The 25000-nt window shown below is 35.0% G+C and overlaps 1 protein-coding gene across 1 annotated transcript in view; it reads right to left on the bottom strand.

Moving 5' to 3' along the window:
* Positions 1-7824: 7824 nt before the first annotated feature.
* Positions 7825-25000, bottom strand: part of LOC144978047 (uncharacterized) — a 33241-nt gene continuing 16065 nt past the window's right edge. The window contains exons 12-19 of the mRNA XM_078923537.1: positions 24861-25000; positions 23343-23387; positions 20808-21305; positions 20016-20299; positions 19389-19543; positions 13079-13176; positions 12256-12358; positions 7825-11566 (exon numbers count right to left, since the gene is read on the bottom strand). The exon at positions 24861-25000 is cut by the window's right edge and continues 1876 nt beyond it. Coding sequence (XP_078779663.1) covers positions 9468-11566; positions 12256-12358; positions 13079-13176; positions 19389-19543; positions 20016-20299; positions 20808-21305; positions 23343-23387; positions 24861-25000 — 3422 coding nt within the window. The 3' untranslated portion in view covers positions 7825-9467. The remainder of the gene's footprint in view (positions 11567-12255; positions 12359-13078; positions 13177-19388; positions 19544-20015; positions 20300-20807; positions 21306-23342; positions 23388-24860) is intronic.

Below are 25000 nucleotides of genomic sequence, written 5' to 3'. Positions count from 1 at the left end.
CTACCCCCATTACTTGGCCTACTTGTTATTTTGTTTCATATAAGGATTATGGCACATACTACCACACATGTAGGTCATTTAGCGCCAATAAAATGGAAGATCATAGAATAGCCAAAAGATCTATGGTCGCTTCTGTTTTTAGTAGGCATTTTAAGGTGCGTATGACTCTTATAAAAGCCATTTCAGCACTAGTAAAAAGGGAGATGGTAAGGGGGAGGGGGGGGGGGGGGGGGGGGGGGGGGGGGGGGGGGGGGGGGGGGGGGGGGGGGGGGGGGGGAGTAGCAGATCTGAAGCTAAAAGCACTGAAGAATAAGAAAGACAAAAGGGGGACAGGTTCGACTGGGAAACAGAAAGTTCCAAGGGCAATCTACAATGACAAAACCTATAAGTCCCATCCAGGCACACACGCAAAAGATCTAGCTATGAAGGATAGACTCAAATACTTACAAGCATACAATATATTCCAAACTAAACAAAATAAAATAAAAAAACAGTAATCATGCATAACAGAGAGATGATTTACAAGGGAAAAATAATATCATATCTCTCTCTCTCTCTCTCTCTCTCTCTCTCTCTCTCTCTCTCTCTCTCTCTCTCTCTCTCTCTCTCTCTCTCTCTCTCTCTCTCTCTATCAAAAAAAAAGGAACTAATACATTTGCACCCTTCCTTCTCAGTTGAAGATTCCTGCTAGGGCCAGGAAACAGACCTACCAAATTGAAAACTTCAAATTTAGTAATTTTTATGTCAATTTTTAGTAATATGACAAGGAAAGTAGTAGTAGTTTGTTTTGTTTGTTTTTAAGGGTTTTACGGCGCTTGCAACACATTTAGGTTATATCAGCGCCAGTAAAAAGGAAGAAAATGGGATAGTAAAAAGTTCTAGAATTACAATTAAAGCACCCACGAAAAAGTAAGACAAAGGGGAATTGAGAACAAATAGGGATCAGATGTAGATTCCAAGAGCATACCACCATTGTACTTAGTTTGAAATCACCTACAAGTCTCATCCAGACACAAGCACAAAATCCAACAAAGAAGAACACACTCAAATGCTTACATTATACATTCAAAATAAAAATAATAATACATAACAGAGAGATGATTTACAAGGAAAAAAATATCATCTCCCAAAACAATAACTATGCATTTGACTGTTTCCCTCCCAGCTAGGATTCCGGCCAGTGCCAGGACAAAACCAAGTAATCTCATTCCGAGACAAAGACAGAAAGCATGTTGGATAACAGATATAAGGGGATAGAAGACACAGTATGTACCTCCCTGCCCGCTATGGGAGGTCAGGATCCCCACCCAGAAAGTAGTAGTAGTAGTAGTAGTAGTAGTAGTAGTAGTAGTAGTAGTAGTAGTAGTAGTAGTAGTAGTAGTAGTAGTAGTAGTAGTAGTAGTAGTAGTAGAAGTAGTAGTAGTTATTATTATTATCATTATTATTTAAGTAATACAGAGAATTAAAAATTCGTAATTTAAAAAAAAAAAATGAGTAATTGGCCATGAAATTTGTCTAAAATTCGTAAAATTATGAAACATTCGTAAGAGGCAGGTCAAAGAAAAAAACGGAGCAATGTCAATCCAGAAGAACGACCGACAGCAAGATGGAAATGGAAAACAGGTTCAACAGAGACCAGAAAAGAAACGTAACCTTTGACTAGTCTAAAACTAAAGCCACTTACTTTGATCCCCACACTGACACCAACCACCACCTCCACCCCTCTCCAAAAGGGGCAACCTCAGAAATACTGTAGAAAAAAAATAACTAACATCACGTATTTTAAATTTTGACCAGATAAATTGTCCTTTAAATATGGATCAATTAAAACGACCCTCACCTTCGCGAACTTCCAAAATTTGAAGGAAAAAAAAATTTCCAAGATGAGTAATTTTAATCGATCGATACTTGAAGGTCGATTTTTCTGGCCAAAATATTTTAGATAAGTATTTTTTCGGAATACGGCATAAGAAGTTGCATCAGAAACATATTGAAAAATCTATCTTATAATGGGGATGATCTATTTATAACAAATAAAAAGAAAAAAAAACTTATCTCTCACAACAACAACAACAAAATCCATTTTGCTCTTTCTCATTAGACTATGGACAAGGGCCTCGATAAAACCAAATGTGACCCATCGTCTCAAAACGGTATTATGTCGGAACGAACCAGATGCTTAAAAGCTGAATTTAATGTTAAAAACTGGTCAAAAATATAAATTGCTGTCATTAGCACCCTAAAATATAGTATCCATTCTCCTCAATAAAACATACAAACTCAACACAAGACTGATATTTCTGGCTATAAATACAATTTTCAACATCTTAATCAACCCGACTTAATACCGTTTTGAGGCAAAGGGTCACAAATGGTCTCAAAACAAAGACATATAACACTACACAGAGAGGACACATGATATAAAGATTGTTTTTAAGAGTTTTACAGCACTTGACTCGCAACACATTTACACACACCTGGCTCTTGGAATTAAAAAAAAACAAAGTTAATTTTTAGGGGATAAACAATTTAGTCGCTCTAGTTATTATCAATAATGAACAATTTGTCCCTACAATAATTTTAAAAAGTTCAGTGCCTGTTCATTGAATGAATGTGATGAAAAGTCGACCAACGTTGAACACAATTTATATTGTCTTAACAACACAGACAATATTTATATTTTTCGACTTCATAAGAGAACTCCATGGAGCTTTTTATTTCGGCATGGAGAGATAATTTCTGCAAAATCTTTAAAATAATGTGGATCGGTATCAACTTTCTTTTTTTTTGAATAAGTTTTAATGACTTAGAGACGCTCATGAAGTACTGAAATTGAAGCTAAAATGTCATCATTTTTTTTTTTTTCGTAATAGTAGCAGGACTACATTTACGTATATTTTAATTGGAAGAAATCGGGGATACGGAAAAAAATTCTACATAATTAAAGATTTAAAGCACCAAAGAAAAAATAGAACAAAAGGGACTACTAGTTCAAATAGGGAACATTAGTTAGTTTCCAAGAGCATACCATTTGTGTATTATTATTATTATTATTATTATTATTATTATTATTATTATTATTATTATTATTATTATTATTATTATTATTTGATATAGCGCCAGCCAATATCCACAATTAGTATTCAGAGGTGCTTCACAATAGTTTTTTTTAGTATCATGCATGTTCATTTATTCGACTACAGAATCACTACAACAGTCACACACACACACCTTGTTTGAAATTCACAGAGAACATTTAGTTTGAAATCACCACCTATCACCTATAAGTCTCATCAAGACATCAGCACAGGATCCAACTAAAACAGAAATACATTGAGATGGGAGAAAACCAAAATTATATTTATTTAAAATTAAAAAGAAAAAAAAAACGTAACAGAGCGACTTACAAGGAGAGAAATATCGTCTCTTCAAAAATAAATAAGGGTACTAGTACTATACATTTAAAGAGCGACTTACAAGGAGAGAAATTTCATCTCTTCAAAAATAAATAAGGGTACTACTACTATACATTTGAAGAGCGACTTACAAGGAGAGAAATATCATCTCTTCAAAAATAAATAAGGGTACTAGTACTATACATTTGAAGAGCGACTTACAAGGAGAGAAATTTCATCTCTTCAAAAATAAATAAGGGTACTAGTACTATACATTTGAAGAGCGACTTACAAGGAGAGAAATATCATCTCTTCAAAAATAAGTAAGGGTACTAGTACTATACATTTGAAGAGCGACTTACAAGGAGAGAAATTTCATCTCTTCAAAAATAAATAAGGGTACTAGTACTATACATTTGAAGAGAGACTTACAAGGAGAGAAATTTCATCTCTTCAAAAATAAATAAGGGTACTAGTACTATACATTTGAAGAGCGACTTACAAGGAGAGAAATTTCATCTCTTCAAAAATAAATAAGGGTACTAGTACTATACATTTGAAGAGCGACTTACAAGGAGAGAAATATCATCTCTTCAAAAATAAGTAAGGGTACTAGTACTATACATTTGAAGAGCGACTTACAAGGAGAGAAATTTCATCTCTTCAAAAATAAATAAGGGTACTAGTACTATACATTTGAAGAGAGACTTACAAGGAGAGAAATTTCATCTCTTCAAAAATAAATAAGGGTACTAGTACTATACATTTGAAGAGCGACTTACAAGGAGAGAAATATCATCTCTTCAAAAATAAATAAGGGTACTAGTACTATACATTTGAAGAGCGACTTACAAGGAGAGAAATATCATCTCTTCAAAAATAAATAAGGGTACTAGTACTATACATTTGAAGAGCGACTTACAAGGAGAGAAATATCATCTCTTCAAAAATAAATAAGGGTACTAGTACTATACATTTGAAGAGAGACTTACAAGGAGAGAAATATCATCTCTTCAAAAATAAATAAGGGTACTAGTACTATACATTTGAAGAGAGACTTACAAGGAGAGAAATATCATCGCTTCAAAAATAAATAAGGGTACTAGTACTATACATTTGAATGCTTCCCTCATAGCTAAGGATCCCCACCAGGGCCAGGACAAAACCAAGACAAAGACAGAAAACAAGTTTGTTTGTTTTTAAGGGTTTTTACAGTGCTCGCAACACATTAAGGTCATATCAGTGTCAGTAAAAAGGGAAAAAATTGTTTGTTTGTTTGTTTTGTGTCGTTTAAGGGTTTTACGGCACTTGCAACACATTAAGGTCATATCAGCGCCAGTAAAAAGGAAGAAAATGGGATAGTAAAAAGTTCTAAAATTACAATTAAAGCATCCAAGAAAAGGTAAGACAAAGGAGAATTGGTTCAAATATGGAATTGGTGTAGATTCCAAGAGCATTCCATCAATGTACTTAATTTCAGATCACCTAAAAGTCTCATCCAAACACGAGCACAGGTCCCTGCTAAGAGGAATACATTCAAATGCTTACATTATAAATTCAAAACAACAAATATAATAATAAATAACAGAGAGATGATTTACAAGGAAAAAAATATCATCTCCCAAAACTAACTATACATCTGACTGTTTCCTTCTCATCCAGGGTATCCGGCCAGGGCCAGGACAAAACCAAGTAATCTCATTCCAAGACAACGACAGAAAGCAAGTTGGAAAACATATATTGGAGGATAGAAGACACAGTATGGTAGGTCATGTTTTGTTTGTTTTTAAGGGTTTTACGGCGCTTGCAACACATTAAGGTCACATAAGCGCCAGTAAAAAGGAAGAAAATGGGATAGTAAAAAGTTCTAGAATTACAATTAAAGCACAAAAGAAAAGGTGATACAAAGGGGAATTGGTTCAAATAGGGAACAGATGTAGATTCCAAGAGCACACCGTCAAAGTACTTAGTTTGAGATCACCTAAAAGTCCCATCCAGACACAAGCACAGGTCCCAACAAAGAGGAATACACTTAAATGTTTACCAATCATATAATATAATATGTAAACTAAACATAATACAATGCATAACCAGAGAGATGATTTACAAGGAAAAAAATATCATCTCCCAAAACTCTATAACTATACATTCGACTGTCTTCCTCCCAGCCAAGGAACTCCTTCAAGGATCAGGACAAAACTAAGTAATCTCATTCCAAGACAATGACAGGAAACAATTGGAAAACGGGTATGAGGGGGATAGAAGACACAGAAAGTACCTCCCTGCCCACTATGGGAGGTCAGGATCCCCACCCAGTATTATGAATTTCATCAACCAACAAACAATCTACAAGTAAGACCGATCCATAATTGTAAAACCAGGTTTTTGATATCTAAGCGGTGCCACAGTTTGAGGACTTGATCAGTGAAGACATATTTTGTATCTCTCACCAGCCAAATATTATAAACTGCTTAAAAACCTAAATTTCTATATTTTTGATAGTAATATAAATTTCAAGAAAAAACGAGCTAAATCAAATCAAAAATGATAATTTTCACCCTTGTGAATACAAATTATTGCCTATTAATCCTTTAAAATCAATAAAACTGTCAACAACTTTAAATGCATTCTAACCGTTCAATTCTGTAAAGGAAACTGTAAATCTTGCGACAATTTTTAGTCATATTGGCACCAGCTTAAAAGAGGAAATTGAGATAGTCAAAAATTCTAGAACTACATTTACAACTGCCCAAGAAAAAATAAAAACTAAGGGGACTGGTTTAAATAGAGAACAGACTGGTTTTAATAGGAAACAGAAGTTGGTTCTAAGAGCATACCACTAGTGTGCTCAGTTCGAGATCACCTAAAAGTCCCATCCAGACAACACAAGCACAGGATCTAACACTCAAATGTTTACAAAACACATTTAAAAAGCAAAATGTTACAGTGAATGAATGGCATAATCAGTCAGATGATTAAAAGGGTTGAACTGAGATATTGCCAAGTTTAGTTAGAGTTAGAAGGTCAATTTTTATCCAAAATGAGTTCTTGTCATAACTGATTAAATCAACCCTTTTTGTACATCTTCAGGAAATATCAAAGCTTAATTTCACTTCTAAATATATTTTTTACAGCTAGTCAAGTTGAAAAAGTATGAAATTTGAGAAAAGTTGTTGGATACCTTTCCCATACATCTGACTATAACTTTATGAAAAATCACCCGATTTACTTCAAATAAAGATTAAAATGCTCTGGGGACCATATTCTCTCAGAAAATGAAAAAAAAAATGCAAATCCAAAATATTCACCTTCCGACTGATTATGTCATGCACTGACACACATGACAGTACACAACAGACAAATTATTTAACCATTAAAAAAAAAGTCTTAAATCCAATAATATACAAATTTGACTCTTTCCCCTCAACTAAAGTCAGGACAAACCCAAGAACTCACATTCCAATACGACAGAAAGCAACCTGGAAAAGTGAATATAAAGAGGAGTAGAAGTACAGCGATAGCGACCACCCCTCCCCCGCCCGGCCATCATGGGAGGTCAAAAGAGCCTATCCTGTCACCCCATATAAAACCGATTTCAGATGAATGGTTTAAATTAACATCAAAGTGAATATCCAATCCACTGTTGCACAAAATGCTATTGTGTTGTTGTTCTTTTAAATCCCTTTATAACAAAATAAATAATGAAAATTATGAGATTCTTACGAATTGAACTGGCACTACTCACAGACTTGCCACCCAGCCTCAACCATATGAAAAGATTTATGATTGATGATTTATCATATTTTCCCCAATATTTCTTCAAATTTTCTCATATTTTCACCACATAAAATCATATTTTTCCGAATATTTCTTCAAATTTTCTCCACATAAAATCATATTTTCTCCATGTTGCTGCTCGAAGCTCGAAGAAATAAATAACAATGTGAAATTGAATGTAAGCTTCAATTTAATTACAAAAACAGATAAAATGGACGTTTCAGGGGTTTCCAGTTTATCAACAAAACAGGATGAATGAAACACTACAGACGAATGAGATAATGTGGTAGTGGCATTGTTAAGATGAATAAGCATTATTCATCTTAACTACGCCACTACCACATTATCTTAATCACCTGTAGTGTTTCATTCATCCTGTTTTGTTGATAAAAGGGAAACCCGAAATGTCTATTTTATCTGTGTTCGTAATTAAATTGAAGTTTACATTCAATTTCACATTGTTATTTATATTTTCAACCCGTGCAACCATTGAAAATTTCAAATTTAACATTCGCCTAATTTATGGAGACTTATCAAAATCCTGTAATTCCTGTGACAATCTTCTATCTGGCAACCCAGATTTTCATCTGGGCGGAAACGATATTTAATAACCTTCAACTAATCCACTTTTATAATTTTTTACCCCTTTTTGTTACAAAATTTTAGACTTTTGCATTAAGCATATTATTTTTTTTTGGACCTCAAAGCGTATTAAAATAGGAGAAATCATACCGGCTGGCAAGTCTGTGTTCAGTTAATTACAAGAGAAACATTCGAGTCCCTATAAGGGAGATTCAACACGCACTGAACTATCCTGCCTCACTCTGGAAAACACGAATCTAACTCACTCAATCCTGGAGATAATATTTGCTACTTTTCAAAATGGGAAAAAATGTATTAAAAATGAGCATGTGCATAGATAGTTTTATTCAACTATCATTAACATGGAAAAACTATAAAACATTAACTTTGATAGTACGCCTATAATTTGTCTCAGAAAAATGTAATAAATAGGCATGGAGTAAAAGTAACCCGGGTAAACAGCGGACAAAGTCGGTGTTAGGGTTGAGTGAGTTAAAAAGATTGGCAAGTTCCAGGTTTGAGAGTTTTTATCAAGAAAAAAAATGTAATTTAATTTTTTTTTTTTAATTGATATTTGAAATTGAAGGACGAGTTATCCCGACAAAGTTTTTAAGTTTTCTCAGAGTGGGGAAGTATTGCAGCGATTATAATTAATTAATTATCATAGGGAATCGGGGTCGTTGGAAATTACATATATACGTACAGACCTGCCTATATGTGAAATGTTAAAAATTTGCAGTTTTCAGAGGGAAGAAAAATAGAAGTTACTGCAATTAACTTTACAAATTAATATTTTGCTCTAAGCAGTATTAAAAAATGCGTTCAAACCCTGAATAGATGCTTCGTGGCACCAAAGTTTTCTTTTTTAACACATTATATTGAATCAAAAATGTCTATTTATTTCTGCTGTTTAAGCCAAAAAAAAAAAATTGGTGTTTTTACTAATTTTTCGTGGTTGGAGGCAGGTCTGTAAATGACATCATTGATGTATATTTCTAAAAGACGACTTCAGCCAAAATCTTGAAGCGAGAGTTAGAGCTCCACTAGGTAAAACGAATACCGTATTCAGAGTATATTAATAAATAGATAAACAAACGAAACTTCCAAGCCATACAAAACATGCCGTCTGTTAGTGCTCGCTATTAGTATTAGACAGGCTTTGTTGAGCCATTCTTACAATATCCATCGCTGCCTTTTGTCAGGTACTCACTCACCCACACCCGACGAGTTCAATAGGGTAGGTAATTGCATGTAAAAAGTGCCTTACCCAGGGAAACAACACAACACATGGTCAGTGTTGCCAATTCAATTACTTAACAATTTTTTTTTTAACATTGTTTCCCTTTGTTGAAAGTCAAGACACAGAAATACTCTGCCACTGATGAAACCTAGTCTCTTCCCACTCCCCCCAAGGTCTTTTTAAAAAGGACACCAGTATCTTTGAGAAAGTAAATTGCAATTAACTAGCATCCTGACAACATGCGGTCGGAAATTATTATGTATTATAATTACACTTACAAGGAACGGAATACTCTAGAATCGTTTAGTTTATAGGTAAAAATTGTAAATAAAAATAACTAAAAAAAAAATATATTTGATATTAGCTCTCTGAACAAGAATTTTAGATAAATATACATCAATGAATTGTAAGTGAATTGATAAATAAAATGATATATATAATCTATAATGGTTACATTTTAGCACATAGATTTACTAATGTGGAGGGTTGTTAAGTATACTCTGTACAGCTGCATCCAAATCTTCATCATGATGGACGGAACTTGACAAAGAAGAGGTGGGGAAAAAAGGTTGTCTGAGAGGTCGAGAAGCAGATGATGGAGAGATCCACTGATGTCTGGAACCGCCGCGGCTATGAATGCCGAGATCGTTGCCAGTGATTACAATGTCATCGTCGTCGTCGTCATCATTGTTTATAACGCTATTAATAGCGGTCTGTACAGAATCACTGACCATGCTGCTTTGGGGGTCCCTATTGTCAATCTTGAAAGCAGATGTCAGATTGTTTTCAATGTCTTCCTCGTCTTCGGAAGAGGTGTTGAACATAGCGTCGGTCTGAAGCAGACTTTTGTTTGGGGTGGTGAACAGCACGTTGGTTGGGAACAGATCGCTGGTGTTGGTGTTAAGCTGGGGCATTGTAGGACGGGTCGGTGTTTCTGGAATCAATTTGTTCAGATGTTGTCGATGGTCCATGCTGTTGTGATCTAAGCTTTGCGAAGAGTCTAACCTGAGACTTGGATCGTTATTGCTGCTGCCAATAGAGCAGCTTCTGTCGTGTGTTGAACTGTGTCTGCTGGTGGATTTTGGGCTTTGATATTGCTGTTGGAATTCAATGTCCCCTCCCTCTTCGGTGGAAGGATATTCATGGCTGGTGGGAATAAAAACATCGTCTGATGCAGTGGACAAATGATGTATCCGTAGTAATCGCTCAGTGCCACAAGGGACGTTACCGTCAGATTTTTTTGACCCTAAAGAACTATGTCCTGAAATTGTATCAGGTGCACTGATATCAGAATATCTACAATTGGGTTTGATATCACAGTCAATATTACAGTCTTGTTGTACTTGTTGCTGGTGTGGATGACGAAGCTGTGGCAGCTCTTGTTGTTGTTGACTCCGATCATTTCTATGTTTTTTAAAACGTGAATTTCTGGACATCTCTGTGGATGACGATGATGATAATGGCTCTTGGCGGTTAGAGTTGGCCAATGGATTGTTGTTAACCATGGACGAGTTGTTGACACCAACTTTTGTGTCCTCTGACTTAATATAGGGTGGGACGGAATGACTGGTGTGATGGGGGTAACTGGGGGATGATGATGATGTGGATGTTGACGATAAATCAGGTTTTAACTCTTGATTGTGACAGCGTTTGCCATTATCATATGGTTTGTATCTATCATACCTACGAGGGACATCACAGTCAGGAATTTTTCTCTCCTTTTCATATTTGGATCTTTTTCTATCGTCATCAACATCTGGCATAAAATTTTTGTTATTATTAACATAATTGCTATAATGATTATCTCCAAGCCCCAAGAGACGAGTATTATCACCATTGCTATTATCATAATCATCTTCCATTTCCTCTTCTAAATCATCATTGTAAGACGACGACATGAACGATGAGCTTTCTACACTAATCACACTCCGATTATCGCTTGAATTTTGTCGAGATGCAAACGATACGGTTGACGATTCCCTCCTTTTCACAACTACAGAATTTCCTTTACTGACACCGTTTGACTTTGTATCGAATTCATACAGACTGTCACTTTTTTCCATATTCACAACAGGCTTAAGATCCTCCGAAACACTATCCAAATGGGAGGTCTTGATCGTAAAACTCTGGTGATCCGTGTTTCTCCTCTTGAACACCAACTTCAACGTGCCCGAGCTGGCTTTTTCACTGTGTTTTCTTTTAAGCGAAGAGGACGAATAATGTGACGGAGAACCGGAAAGTTCTGTTTTTACTTCCTGTTTAACAGAAGTAGCTGCCACCTCTGAATAATAACTTTGATTATAAGATGCATCATAATCGTAGTCAGATTTTTCAACATCGTCGTCTACATCAGCATCTTCGTCATTGTCCTCCTCCTCCTCCTCATCCTGTTCAGAATCTTCCTCTTCTTCTTCTTCTTCTTCTTCATCCCTGCTTTCATCATCTTCTTCTACAACTTCGTCCTCTTCTTCTGACGATGCGCTTGCAATATCATTTTCAAGATTGCTTTCCTGGAATGGCGAAGACGAGGATGTCCTCAGTTGGGATTCGGCCAAGTAACGTTGGTATGATTCTGTTGGAAACAAAATATAGGAAAAAATATGAAATAACAAAACAAGCAACAAGTTTCGTATACTATTACATAAGCAAAAAAAAAAAACAAAACTGTCGACACAGTGGATAGAAATGAAGTAATTCACACACTGTCGTATTAGCACATACGACAGTGTGTAAATTACTTCATTTCTATGCACTGGGATAAATTATGTCAGATTGTTTTCAATGTTTTCCTCGTCCTTAGAAGAGGTGTTGAATATAATTCATCTCAAAACCAATAGTTATTTCTTGTTGTTTTATGAAACACACATAATAAAATTATACATAATAGTATGTATTTTATACATCATTGAATGGACCAAATGTCATTCACAATAGAATCTCTAATCTCTTTCTACTGAATACAGACTTGCCAACGTTTCAGAGACAATAGTCAGGGACAATTTTGGGAAAATCAGGTACTTAAATGAAGATGTGATGATGATGATGATGATGATGATGATGATAGTGGTGGTTGTTTTTTTTGTGGAATAACGAAGCACAAAACAATCAAAATCGGGGGAAACAGCTGGCAAATTGCGACGTTGGGGAATGAGAACTGATATCAGGGAATTTTCCAATAAAATTGGGAGAGTTGGCAGGTTTGGGGTGAAATCTGTATCAGTAAATGGCAGCTCTGATAATAAGAATAAAAACAATATTTACCTGGATGATTGATGGCCTCTTCCTTCTGTCTGGCTAAAGTTTCTCTCAAATTCTCATTAAAACATTTGAGATTTTGAAGACTTTCAGGGTGATTTTCTTGCGACTGGAAATATAAATGAAAATGCCAGTAAAATTAAGAAAGAAGAACCCCCCCCCCCCCCCCCCCCCCCCCAAAAAAAAAAAAACCAACAAAAATACAAACAAAAACAAATATTCATTAAAAAATAATTAAAAAAAAAAAAAGAGCCCAAAGCATGAGCTATCTCTACTTGAACCATACATAATGTAAATTTTTAACATGCAAGTATTTGCAGTGGAAACGTATAACTGAAATTAAAGGTATTGAAATGTCTGTTAGCAGATGATATATATATATATATATATATATATTGAATCGTGTTTGATACAAATATGGTACGAAAAGTGCTCGACATGTAGTAATGGAGCGAATTATTATTTTAAAAAATATTTACCACAATGTTTGAGACAGTCTACATTAATGTTTCAGGCTTTATTTGCCATCGTCAGGACTGAGTTGTTTTGTTGACTGTTGTTGTTTCTTGAAGACTATATATATATATATAATATATATGAAAACAATGAATTCCTATCACAGATGGATTAAACCAGTAAATTGCCATATTCTAGAAAAACAAATTTTAAGAATTTGGCCAAGATTTTTTGAGTTTTTGCCAAGATGAGGGTCAATTAAGTCAGTCAATCGACATTCAACTGACAAGCTTTCTCACTAAATTTTTAAATAGGAGCTTTTCCAGACTACGTCTGTTAACAGATTGAACAAAATCAGTGACAAAATACTTACAATGTTCTCCTGATAGATCAGGAGTTTGGTGAATCTTCTCATGAAACGACGTTTTCTTTGGACCAATTGATCGCACACTTTGCTGTATTTATTATCCCCTAATAAATAAATGAAAAAAGAAAGGATAAAGTGGATAAGAATATATAATAACAATAATAATAATAATAATAATAATAATAATAATAATAATAATAATAATAATAATAATAATAATAATAATAATAATAATAATAATAATAATAATAATGCTAATACCTTATTGAATCCCAAAATGGAAATTTTTTTGTACCCAATGATCCCCGACATTAGAATAATTTTTTTTTTTTTTTTTAAATGAACATACAATAAATAAAGTGCATTTCCACAGCTACATAAAACCTCGCACATAAACATCTATTTTGTACAATTTCGGTAGGCACCTCTTTTGATCGTACATTCTTACAATATTAGACACTACCGGGTACTATAATTCACACCCCAAATGACGGGGAATAATATGTGTTCAGCGTCAGACCCAAGAACACAACTTAAGGGACAATTTTGCAATCATTGTTTCTCATTTCATCAGTAATGTTTGTTTGTTTTTAAGGGTTTTACGGCGCTTGCAACACATTAAGATCATATCAGCACCAGAAAAAAAAAGGAAGAAAATGGGTTACTTAAAATTTCTAGAATTACAATTAGAGCACCCACGAAAAGGTAAGACAAAGGGGAATTGCTTCAAATAGGAAACAGATGTAGATTCCAAGAGCACACTATCAAAGTACTTAGTTTACCTAAAAGTCTCATTCAGACAAAAGCACAGGTCCCCACTAAGAGGAATACACTCAAAAGTTTATAAAACAATATAGTGCATATCACAGAGATGATTTATGAGAAAAGAAAAATCATTTGACTGTTTCCCTCCCAGCTAGGGTATCCGGCCAGTGCCAGGACAAAACCAAGTAATTTCATCCCGAGACAAAGACAGAAAGCATTCCCTTTATTCGTCCCATAGGGGAAATTTGTCTCTAGGGTATATTCCAAGGGAAGACTGGAATAACCCAGGCGTCAACCGCAATGCAGCGCTGCTAATTGAGCTAGGGCGAGGTGACTTGCTCAAGGCCACACAGGTTTGATCGGGTGATCGAACTCGGTACCTTTCTGGTAAGAAGCAAAGACTGTACTGCTGAGCCACGCTGCTCCTTGTTGCAGATATTTCACTTGTGAGAGGACTAGGTTTTTAATCAAAAGAAATAATTGTCACAACACTTGTGAGAGGACTAGGTTTTTAATCAAAAGAAATAACTGTCACAACACTTGTGAGAGGACTAGGTTTTTAATCAAAAGAAATAATTGTCACAACACTTGTGAGAGGACTAGGTTTTTAATCAAAAGAAATAATTGTCACAACACTTGTGAGAGGACTAGGTTTTTAATCAAAAGAAATAATTGTCACAACACTTGTGAGAGGACTAGGTTTTTAATCAAAAGAAATAATTGTCACAACACTTGTGAGAGGACTAGGTTTTTAATCAAAAGAAATAATTGTCACAACACTTGTGAGAGGACTAGGTTTTTAATCAAAAGAAATAATTGTCACAACACTTGTGAGAGGACTAGGTTTTTAATCAAAAGAAATAACTGTCACAACACTTGTGAGAGGACTAGGTTTTTAATCAAAAGAAATAATTGTCACAACACTTGTGAGAGGACTAGGTTTTTAATCAAAAGAAATAACTGTCACAACACTTGTGAGAGGACTAGGTTTTTAATCAAAAGAAATAATTGTCACAACACTTGTGAGAGGACTAGGTTTTTAATCAAAAGAAATAACTGTCACAACACTTGTGAGAGGACTAGGTTTTTAATCAAAAGAAATAATTGTCACAACACTTGTGAGAGGACTAGGTTTTTAATCAAAAGAAATAACTGTCACAACACTTGTGAGAGGACTAGGTTTTTAATCAAAAGAAATAATTGTCACAACACTTGTGAGAGGACTAGGTTTTTAATCAAAAGAAATAATTGTCACAACACTTGTGAGAGGACTAGGTTTTTAATCAAAAGAAATAATTGTCACAACACTTGTGAGAGGACTAGGTTTTTAATCAAAAGAAATAATTGTCACAACACTTGTGAGAGGACTAGGTTTTTAATCAAAAGAAATAATTGTCACAACACTTGTGAGAGGACTAGGTTTTTAATCAAAAGAAATAATTGTCACAACACTTGTGAGAGGACTAGGTTTTTAATCAAAAGAAATAATTGTCACAACACTTGTGAGAGGACTAGGTTTTTAATCAAAAGAAATAATTGTCACAACACTTGTGAGAGGACTAGGTTTTTAATCAAAAGAAATAATTGTCACAACACTTGTGAGAGGACTAGGTTTTTAATCAAAAGAAATAATTGTCACAACACTTGTGAGAGGACTAGGTTTTTAATCAAAAGAAATAATTGTCACAACACTTGTGAGAGGACTAGGTTTTTAATCAAAAGAAATAATTGTCACAACACTTGTGAGAGGACTAGGTTTTAATCAAAAGAAATAATTGTCACAACACTTGTGAGAGGACTAGGTTTTTAATCAAAAGAAATAATTGTCACAACACTTGTGAGAGGACTAGGTTTTTAATCAAAAGAAATAATTGTCACAACACTTGTGAGAGGACTAGGTTTTTAATCAAAAGAAATAATTGTCACAACACTTGTGAGGGACTAGGTTTTTAATCAAAAGAAATAATTGTCACAACACTTGTGAGAGGACTAGGTTTTTAATCAAAAGAAATAATTGTCACAACACTTGTGAGAGGACTAGGTTTTTAATCAAAGAAATAATTGTCACAACACTTGTGAGAGGACTAGGTTTTTAATCAAAAGAAATAATTGTCACAACACTTGTGAGAGGACTAGGTTTTTAATCAAAAGAAATAATTGTCACAACACTTGTGAGAGGACTAGGTTTTTAATCAAAAGAAATAATTGTCACAACACTTGTGAGAGGACTAGGTTTTTAATCAAAGAATAATTGTCACAACACTTGTGAGAGGACTAGGTTTTTAATCAAAAGAAATAATTGTCACAACACTTGTGAGAGGACTAGGTTTTTAATCAAAAGAAATAATTGTCACAACACTTGTGAGAGGACTAGGTTTTTAATCAAAAGAAATAATGTCACAACACTTGTGAGAGGACTAGGTTTTTAATCAAAAGAAATAATTGTCACAACACTTGTGAGAGGACTAGGTTTTTAATCAAAAGAAATAATTGTCACAACACTTGTGAGAGGACTAGGTTTTAATCAAAAGAAATAATTGTCACAACACTTGTGAGAGGACTAGGTTTTTAATCAAAAGAAATAATTGTCACAACACTTGTGAGAGGACTAGGTTTTTAATCAAAAGAAATAATTGTCACAACACTTGTGAGAGGACTAGGTTTTTAATCAAAAGAAATAATTGTCACAACACTTGTGAGAGGACTAGGTTTTTAATCAAAAGAAATAATTGTCACAACACTTGTGAGAGGACTAGGTTTTTAATCAAAAGAAATAATTGTCACAACACTTGTGAGAGGACTAGGTTTTTAATCAAAAGAAATAATTGTCACAACACTTGTGAGAGGACTAGGTTTTTAATCAAAAGAAATAATTGTCACAACACTTGTGAGAGGACTAGGTTTTTAATCAAAAGAAATAATTGTCACAACACTTGTGAGAGGACTAGGTTTTTAATCAAAAGAAATAATTGTCACAACACTTGTGAGAGGACTAGGTTTTTAATCAAAAGAAATAATTGTCACAACACTTGTGAGAGGACTAGGTTTTTAATCAAAAGAAATAATTGTCACAACACTTGTGAGAGGACTAGGTTTTTAATCAAAAGAAATAATTGTCACAACACTTGTGAGAGGACTAGGTTTTTAATCAAAAGAAATAATTGTCACAACACTTGTGAGAGGACTAGGTTTTTAATCAAAAGAAATAATTGTCACAACACTTGTGAGAGGACTAGGTTTTTAATCAAAAGAAATAATTGTCACAACACTTGTGAGAGGACTAGGTTTTTAATCAAAAGAAATAATTGTCACAACACTTGTGAGAGGACTAGGTTTTTAATCAAAAGAAATAATTGTCACAACACTTGTGAGAGGACTAGGTTTTTAATCAAAAGAAATAATTGTCACAACACTTGTGAGAGGACTAGGTTTTTAATCAAAAGAAATAATTGTCACAACACTTGTGAGAGGACTAGGTTTTTAATCAAAAGAAATAATTGTCACAACACTTGTGAGAGGACTAGGTTTTTAATCAAAAGAAATAATTGTCACAACACTTGTGAGAGGACTAGGTTTTTAATCAAAAGAAATAACTGTCACAACACTTGTGAGAGGACTAGGTTTTTAATCAAAAGAAATAATTGTCACAACACTTGTGAGAGGACTAGGTTTTTAATCAAAAGAAATAATTGTCACAACACTTGTGAGAGGACTAGGTTTTTAATCAAAAGAAATAATTGTCACAACACTTGTGAGAGGACTAGGTTTTTAATCAAAAGAAATAATTGTCACAACACTTGTGAGAGGACTAGGTTTTTAATCAAAAGAAATAATTGTCACAACACTTGTGAGAGGACTAGGTTTTTAATCAAAAGAAATAATTGTCACAACACTTGTGAGAGGACTAGGTTTTTAATCAAAAGAAATAATTGTCACAACACTTGTGAGAGGACTAGGTTTTTAATCAAAAGAAATAATTGTCACAACACTTGTGAGAGGACTAGGTTTTTAATCAAAAGAAATAATTGTCACAACACTTGTGAGAGGACTAGGTTTTTAATCAAAAGAAATAATTGTCACAACACTTGTGAGAGGACTAGGTTTTTAATCAAAAGAAATAACTGTCACAACACTTGTGAGAGGACTAGGTTTTTAATCAAAAGAAATAACTGTCACAACACTTGTGAGAGGACTAGGTTTTTAATCAAAAGAAATAACTGTCACAACACTTGTGAGAGGACTAGGTTTTTAATCAAAAGAAATAACTGTCACAACACTTGTGAGAGACTAGGTTTTTAATCAAAAGAAATAACTGTCACAACACTTGTGAGAGGACTAGGTTTTTAATCAAAAGAAATAATTGTCACAACACTTGTGAGAGGACTAGGTTTTTAATCAAAAGAAATAACTGTCACAACACTTGTGAGAGGACTAGGTTTTTAATCAAAAGAAATAATTGTCACAACACTTGTGAGAGGACTAGGTTTTTAATCAAAAGAAATAATTGTCACAACACTTGTGAGAGGACTAGGTTTTTAATCAAAAGAAATAATTGTCACAACACTTGTGAGAGGACTAGGTTTTTAATCAAAAGAAATAATTGTCACAACACTTGTGAGAGGACTAGGTTTTTAATCAAAAGAAATAATTGTCACAACACTTGTGAGAGGACTAGGTTTTTAATCAAAAGAAATAATTGTCACAACACTTGTGAGAGGACTAGGTTTTTAATCAAAAGAAATAACTGTCACAACACTTGTGAGAGGACTAGGTTTTTAATCAAAAGAAATAATTGTCACAACACTTGTGAGAGGACTAGGTTTTTAATCAAAAGAAATAATTGTCACAACACTTGTGAGAGGACTAGGTTTTTAATCAAAAGAAATAATTGTCACAACACTTGTGAGAGGACTAGGTTTTTAATCAAAAGAAATAACTGTCACAACACTAAATATAATCTAATTTGTCCAAATCTATAGAGGCAAAGTCACCCATTGAGGTCACCCATCTGACGGTAGCAATTAATGAAAGAATCACTGCAGTAAAATAAATAGAGGTGCCTAAATGAGTCAATAAAATGGAGATAAAGATAAAGGGAGTGAATCTGACTCATGAATGAACTACACAAAAGTTTGTTTTGTGTTGTTCATTCATGAGTCAGATTAACTCCCTTTATCTTTATCTCCAATCACTGCAGTACTACACGCTCAGAAACTTCCACAGAGTAAGAAAGAAAAAAAATAAATAAAGGTGAGGGGGGTATTGAGCGGTAGAGCGTAGCATCGTAAAGTTATAGCCTGACACTGACCAAAAAAATGACGTCAAAATGCCAGTCTTTTGCCACAAAAGAAAACAAATCGTGAGTTGTATTTAATAGTTCAACCAATGAAATAACTTGTTTCCTTGAGCTCTACTAACGACAACTCACTAGACCCTACACAAACCTAAAAAATGACGTCAAACTGCCAGTCCTTTTGGATTTCAGTGTCAGGCTATATGGTAACGATAGCTACGGGTAGAGAGTAAACGTATTACACCCATAAAGTCTTACATGTTTTAATTTCTCTTGATCCTTCCTCTGGCTTGTGGTCCTGCAGCGTGTGGAATCTCACCAGCCTCCTCATGGCATCGGAGAAACTCTTGAACGGAGTGTTGGTGTCAGGACCCAATGCGAGAGAACAATCTCGAGACAACTGCTGCTCCGCCCTGAAATTTAAAAAGTCATCACAATCATTGTTAGGAAACGAGGAATACAAAATCTGCTAAAAAAAACTTTTCTGAACAGATTAATCAAATTAAGAACTCAAACTGTATCAAAAATATTCACAAAATGCATACAATTGGCCTTTGTCACATAAGAACAAAATATAATTTCGAATCTATTTACAGTTAACTTTAAAATTCAACAATTTACTCTCACAACAATCTCGACTGCACCCGGGATTGATCTCAGTCCCTTTGCATGTGAAGCAAGTGCTCTACTAAAGTCCACGTAAAAAAAAAAAAACAACTTTTAAATACTTTTAGATAGGCAGTCCCTATTTTCAATTCGGAAACTTGAATACTTCAAAACAAGTTTAAAAAAAAAAAAATCAAAATTCATACAAGAAAATTTGACTGCACCAAACATAAAATCTGATTTAATATTGATTAGTGACTGGGTTGGTTTGTTACTTACAAACTTCGCCCGATTGGCTGATAGACCGAGTACTGAGAGACTTGGGCATGATGAGATGGCTGCATCTGTTGGTGGACGGGAGCAGAAACAGCAGAGGACCCAGCTGCCTGACCAGAATTGAAAGAGGAGACCTCTTGTTGCACAGATGGCACAGTATGTCGTTGATGTTGTTGCGGATGTGGATGTTGTTGTTGTTGTTGCTGCTGGTGTTGCCAAGGTGTCTCCATTGAGGATTGATGTTGATGTTGGCTTTCAGGGAGATCTGTTGATTTTTCATCTTGCTCCTGAAAAAAACAAGATATCATTATATAAATTACACATTAAATTTATTATTATTATTACAATTATCATTATTATCCTTAGAGGAAAATGTGCATAAAAAAACGGTCATTACATTGAAAACGACAAAAATAATTACATGTTAAACAGAAAATTCATCATCGCAAACCCACAAATTCCTTGTCAACAATTGAATAAAATACCCCCCCCCCCCCCAAAAAAATCATTTTGTTCCATACTCACAACTCCCATTTTAAAAAGAATTTCGACTAATTTTGGTGGTTGGATAAGTTGAGGGTGGGATGTGCCATATGCTTAGTTTAGGCAAGAGGTGCTAGACAAATCAACTACTATTACCATAACCAGAGATTCATGATTGAGAAATAAACTGTATCATTGTAATGTAAAATCATTGTTTAAAAAACAACAACAAAAAAAAAAAAAAAAAAAAAAAAAAAAAAGGGGGGGGAGAAAAAAAACTGAATATAGCTATAACTAAAAAAAAACCCTAACCTGAATCACAGTTGGTAGAGCTGTTGTATTGACTGGTGTAATTAGTGGTGGTGGTGCAGAGGGAGCTGGTGTAGACGCTGCTGTTGCTGTTGTCAAAGCCAGTTTTCTCCCTTTCGGCGTGGTATTCGTATTACTTGAACCATTGACACTAGTGGCTGGTGAAATAGAACGAGGTTGCTGTCCCACAATCCCAACCACGCTTTTATTCTCTATCGAAGACGAGGACGAAGAAGCAGCATGAGTAGTATTGCTGTTGTTATTGTTATTGTTTGACTGTGGTTGTTGTTGTTGTTGTTGTTGCTGCTGTTGAAGCTGCTGCTGTTGCTGTAGCTGGTGCTGTTGTTTTTGCTGTTTTTGTTTTTCCTGCGACCACCGAATGATGTTCTGCTGGTGCGACAACAGCTCTGCCTGTTTCTCCATACTCATATTGGAGACTTCTTTCTCAAACCTTTCCTTCTCAAAGGGAGTCAGGCTTAGAGTTAGAGTGGTATGGGCAATCTGTAGGAGGAAAGAACAATGTACATTATTACTACTGTCATCAGGGTTGCCCATTCAGGAAGCAAAAATTTACTGAACTTTTACGCAAACACAAAGACCCGTCCCCATTGTTTTGTTTTTTAAGGGTTTTACGGCGCTTGCAACACATTTAGGTTATATCAGCGCCAGTAAAAAGGAAGAGAATGAGATAGTAAAAAGTTATAGAATTACAATTAAAGCATCCAAGAAAAAGTAAGACATAGGGGAACTGGGAACAAATAGGGATCAGATGTAGATTCCAAGAGCATACCACCAATGTACTTAGTTTGAGATCACCTATAAGTCTCATCCGGACACAAACACAAAATCCAACAAAGAGGAATACAATCAAATGCTTACATTATACATTCAAAATAACAAATATAATAATACATGACAGAGAGATGATTTACAAGGAAAGAAAATATCATCTCCCAGCTAGGACTCCGGCCAGGATAAAACCAAGTAATCTCATTCCAAGACAAAGACAGAAAGCATGTTGGAAAACAGATATATAGGGATAGAAGACGCAGTATGTACCCCCCTGCCCACTATGGGAGGTCAGGAACCCTACCCAGCCCGACCCCTTTCTGAGTGCTGAACTCCAGTTTAAAAAAAGACACAATGTTTAGCTCATTTAGAGCAATTAAATTTTTTTAATCATGGTACCTATTAGCTGGTATTGGACAATATTAATAATTTCGCCATGACACTATAAGATATTGTCGCCTAGGCATTCCATGAAGGAATATAGATAACTCATCAAACAAGATGACTGATGTCAACAGGAATCACCCATGTTGTCCAAGTGAGCAAATTGGGGGTTAATAATCTTGCTCAAGGAAAAAAAACGAAAGTGCCTGAAGCGGGGCTCGAATTTGGGTCCTTCCGGGTCACAGTGCAATGCCTTAACCACTCGGCCATGTCGAAAATATACTGAGGGTTTTGAACATACTGAATTCCGTAAATAGACAGAAAGTTGGCAACCTTGTGTTATTATTTTCTTTGTTAACCCTCGTGTTTCTCATAAATTGACCCGATCTGGCACCAAAAAAATATCAATTACTTTTGTCAGCACCAAAACCAATTTAACTTACCCGATCTGGCACCAAAAAAATATCAATTACTTTTGTCAGCACCAAGACCAATTTAACTAATAAATTGCGCATTATCCACTAAAACATGCTCAAAGCGCCCACAAGGAGGTCCTAGCCAAAAGCAACACTTCACATGTAGGACGAGACATACATGAAAAGCAATATTACAAAAAACGTTCCCCTGACATGGACAACACTGTCAACGACTAGGTACCCGTTTTACACCTGCGTGCAGTGAGAGAATATGAGTAAAGAACCTTTTCCAATGACTCAACTATGCACTGTTCAATGCGGACCCCCGAACACTGGGCCTATTGTTCTGAAGGCGAGTGTCATAACACAAGACCAGCAAAGCCACCATAAACTTTGGTCTGAGTATGGTTTGTGAGACTAAGAGGTGCTACTTGGCCGATTGTATAGTGACAACTGATTACTTGCAAAAATTGTAAACAATATAACTATAAAAATGAATATTGAATTGTGTTTCCTTCACCAAGGTTAAAAAATGAAGCTGAAGAGAAATGTAGGTCGAAGGTCTCAAATTGACTTGAAATGATTCATATTGTCACTTTCATGTCACACCATTACACACATGAAAGAAAAATTGAAAAAAAAAATGATGTGCTGATGTTAAACTTTTAACTCACTCAACCCAAACACAGACTATATCAGTAGTTTACCCAGGGTTACTTTTACCCCATGCCTATTTATTGTATTTTTCTGAGACAAATTATAGGTGTAGTATCAAAGCTAATGTTTTTTTAGTCTTTACATGTTAATGGTAGTTGAATAAAACTATCTATGTACATGCTCATTTTTAATGGTAATACATTTTTTTCCAAGTTTGAAAAGTAACAAAAATCTCTAGGATTGAGTGATATATGTAAAATATACAACTAAGATAGCAATTATGAAATCTGACCTTAATCTCAGTGAGTGTTTTGGTGTTTGCAGGTTCCTTTGATTTCTGGGAAGAAACAAAATACCAAGGATCAAGATAAATTATCTATAACTATAATTGCAACAATGTATATTTCTTTTAGCTCACACAACAGAAAATATGAATAATTTGTAAAGACCCTTGACTTGGTCAACCCCAATCAACATAGTCATTATTCGACAATCGTACATACTCTTGTCTATATATACTAAGCTTGGGCTTGACCAAGAACACACAAACACACACAAAAAAGTTTAAAAAGAAGGGGAAACACTGTCGGTCAACAAGAGCATTTCTGTCTTTCCCAAGCACTCACTCAACCTTACACTATAAACAGTAGGATTTGAACTTGTTGCAAACTGAAAGTTATAAAAACAGTGTGTATCTTTTTACCACGTGACCAGAAACACTAAATTTGCAACAACAAAAAAAAAAACCACTTCAATCTCTTTTAAATGAGCTTTTTTTTTTTTTACATAGCGTAATATCCACAAGGGGTCCCTAACCAAAATAGCCACCCTTAACAAGTAGGACGAGACATGACATCTGTTTAGTTGATATCAAAATTTTGTTCCAACATAGTCAAATCTGTTAAAAGCCAGGTACTCATTTTACACCTGAGTACAGTGAAAGAATGTGAGTGAAGAGCCTTTTCCAAGGACTGAACTATGCGCTGCTCAAAAACAGGAGGAACCCTGGACCTTCCAGTTTGAAGGCTGGTGTCATACTACAAGACCACATAGCCCACACTCTCGACTATCTACTTCTAGATGACACCCAAATTTAAAGAGAACTGTCAGTGACATGTAACCAAGAAACCCTGAAAAGTAGAAAATGGTAGGGGCTGCCTGAAGCCGGTGATCGTGAAAATACTAACGAAAGAGTGAAAATGGAGAGGCTTCGTATGGGAATTTTATTTGTTTTCCATGTTAATTTGTGTATTGTTGTGCTGATGAAGGGTTTGTACCCGAAACGTCCATTGTCTGTTTTGTTCCCATACGAAGCCTCTCCATTTTCACTCTTTCGTTAGTATTTTCAAGAAACACTGACCGACAACTTTGGCTTTGATGGCTGGATGGTGGCTAGACATCTTCAGTGTTGAAAATAATTTTTCAAACACACACTCCATTATTAATTAATGCCCCATTGAAATGCCTCTTCAGTTAAATAAAACAAAAACGGCTGATGAAGAGAGGTGGGATAAATACCTTGACAATTTAAAACAGTGAATCAATCATAAAATTTAAAAAAACATCACGATATAGCTTTGTGCTTTCATTGGTCCAATCGTTAACCGCGTTGTCTCTGTCCGAAAAATTGTCTCATCCTACATGTTAAGTATTGCTGTTGGCCAGGGACCCCTAGTAAAGCAATTTGAGCGCTATTAGTGGATATATCGCAATATAAAAGCTCAATTTTTTTATTAAAAAAAAAAACAGAAATGGACATTCCATTTTCTTTAAGAGAAACCAGCACTATATGAAATATAAAAATACTTACAGCATTTTTCCCTGATCCGTGTGACGTTACAGGTGTTTGCTGGGCTGAGACTGGGGTAGGAATGCTGGGTTGAGAACTGCTGTTGTCGCTTGTTACAATGGCATCGGAAGACACGGTGAAGGACGAAGATGATGTGTCAG

Source organism: Berghia stephanieae, chromosome 8 (assembly GCF_034508935.2).
Source record: "Berghia stephanieae isolate SIO BIC M18660-M18661 chromosome 8, UCSD_Bste_1.3, whole genome shotgun sequence".
NCBI classification, from domain to species: domain Eukaryota; kingdom Metazoa; phylum Mollusca; class Gastropoda; order Nudibranchia; family Aeolidiidae; genus Berghia; species Berghia stephanieae.
The sequence above is the reverse complement of the archived record's forward strand: the minus strand, read 5'-3'. Positions and strand labels throughout refer to the sequence as shown.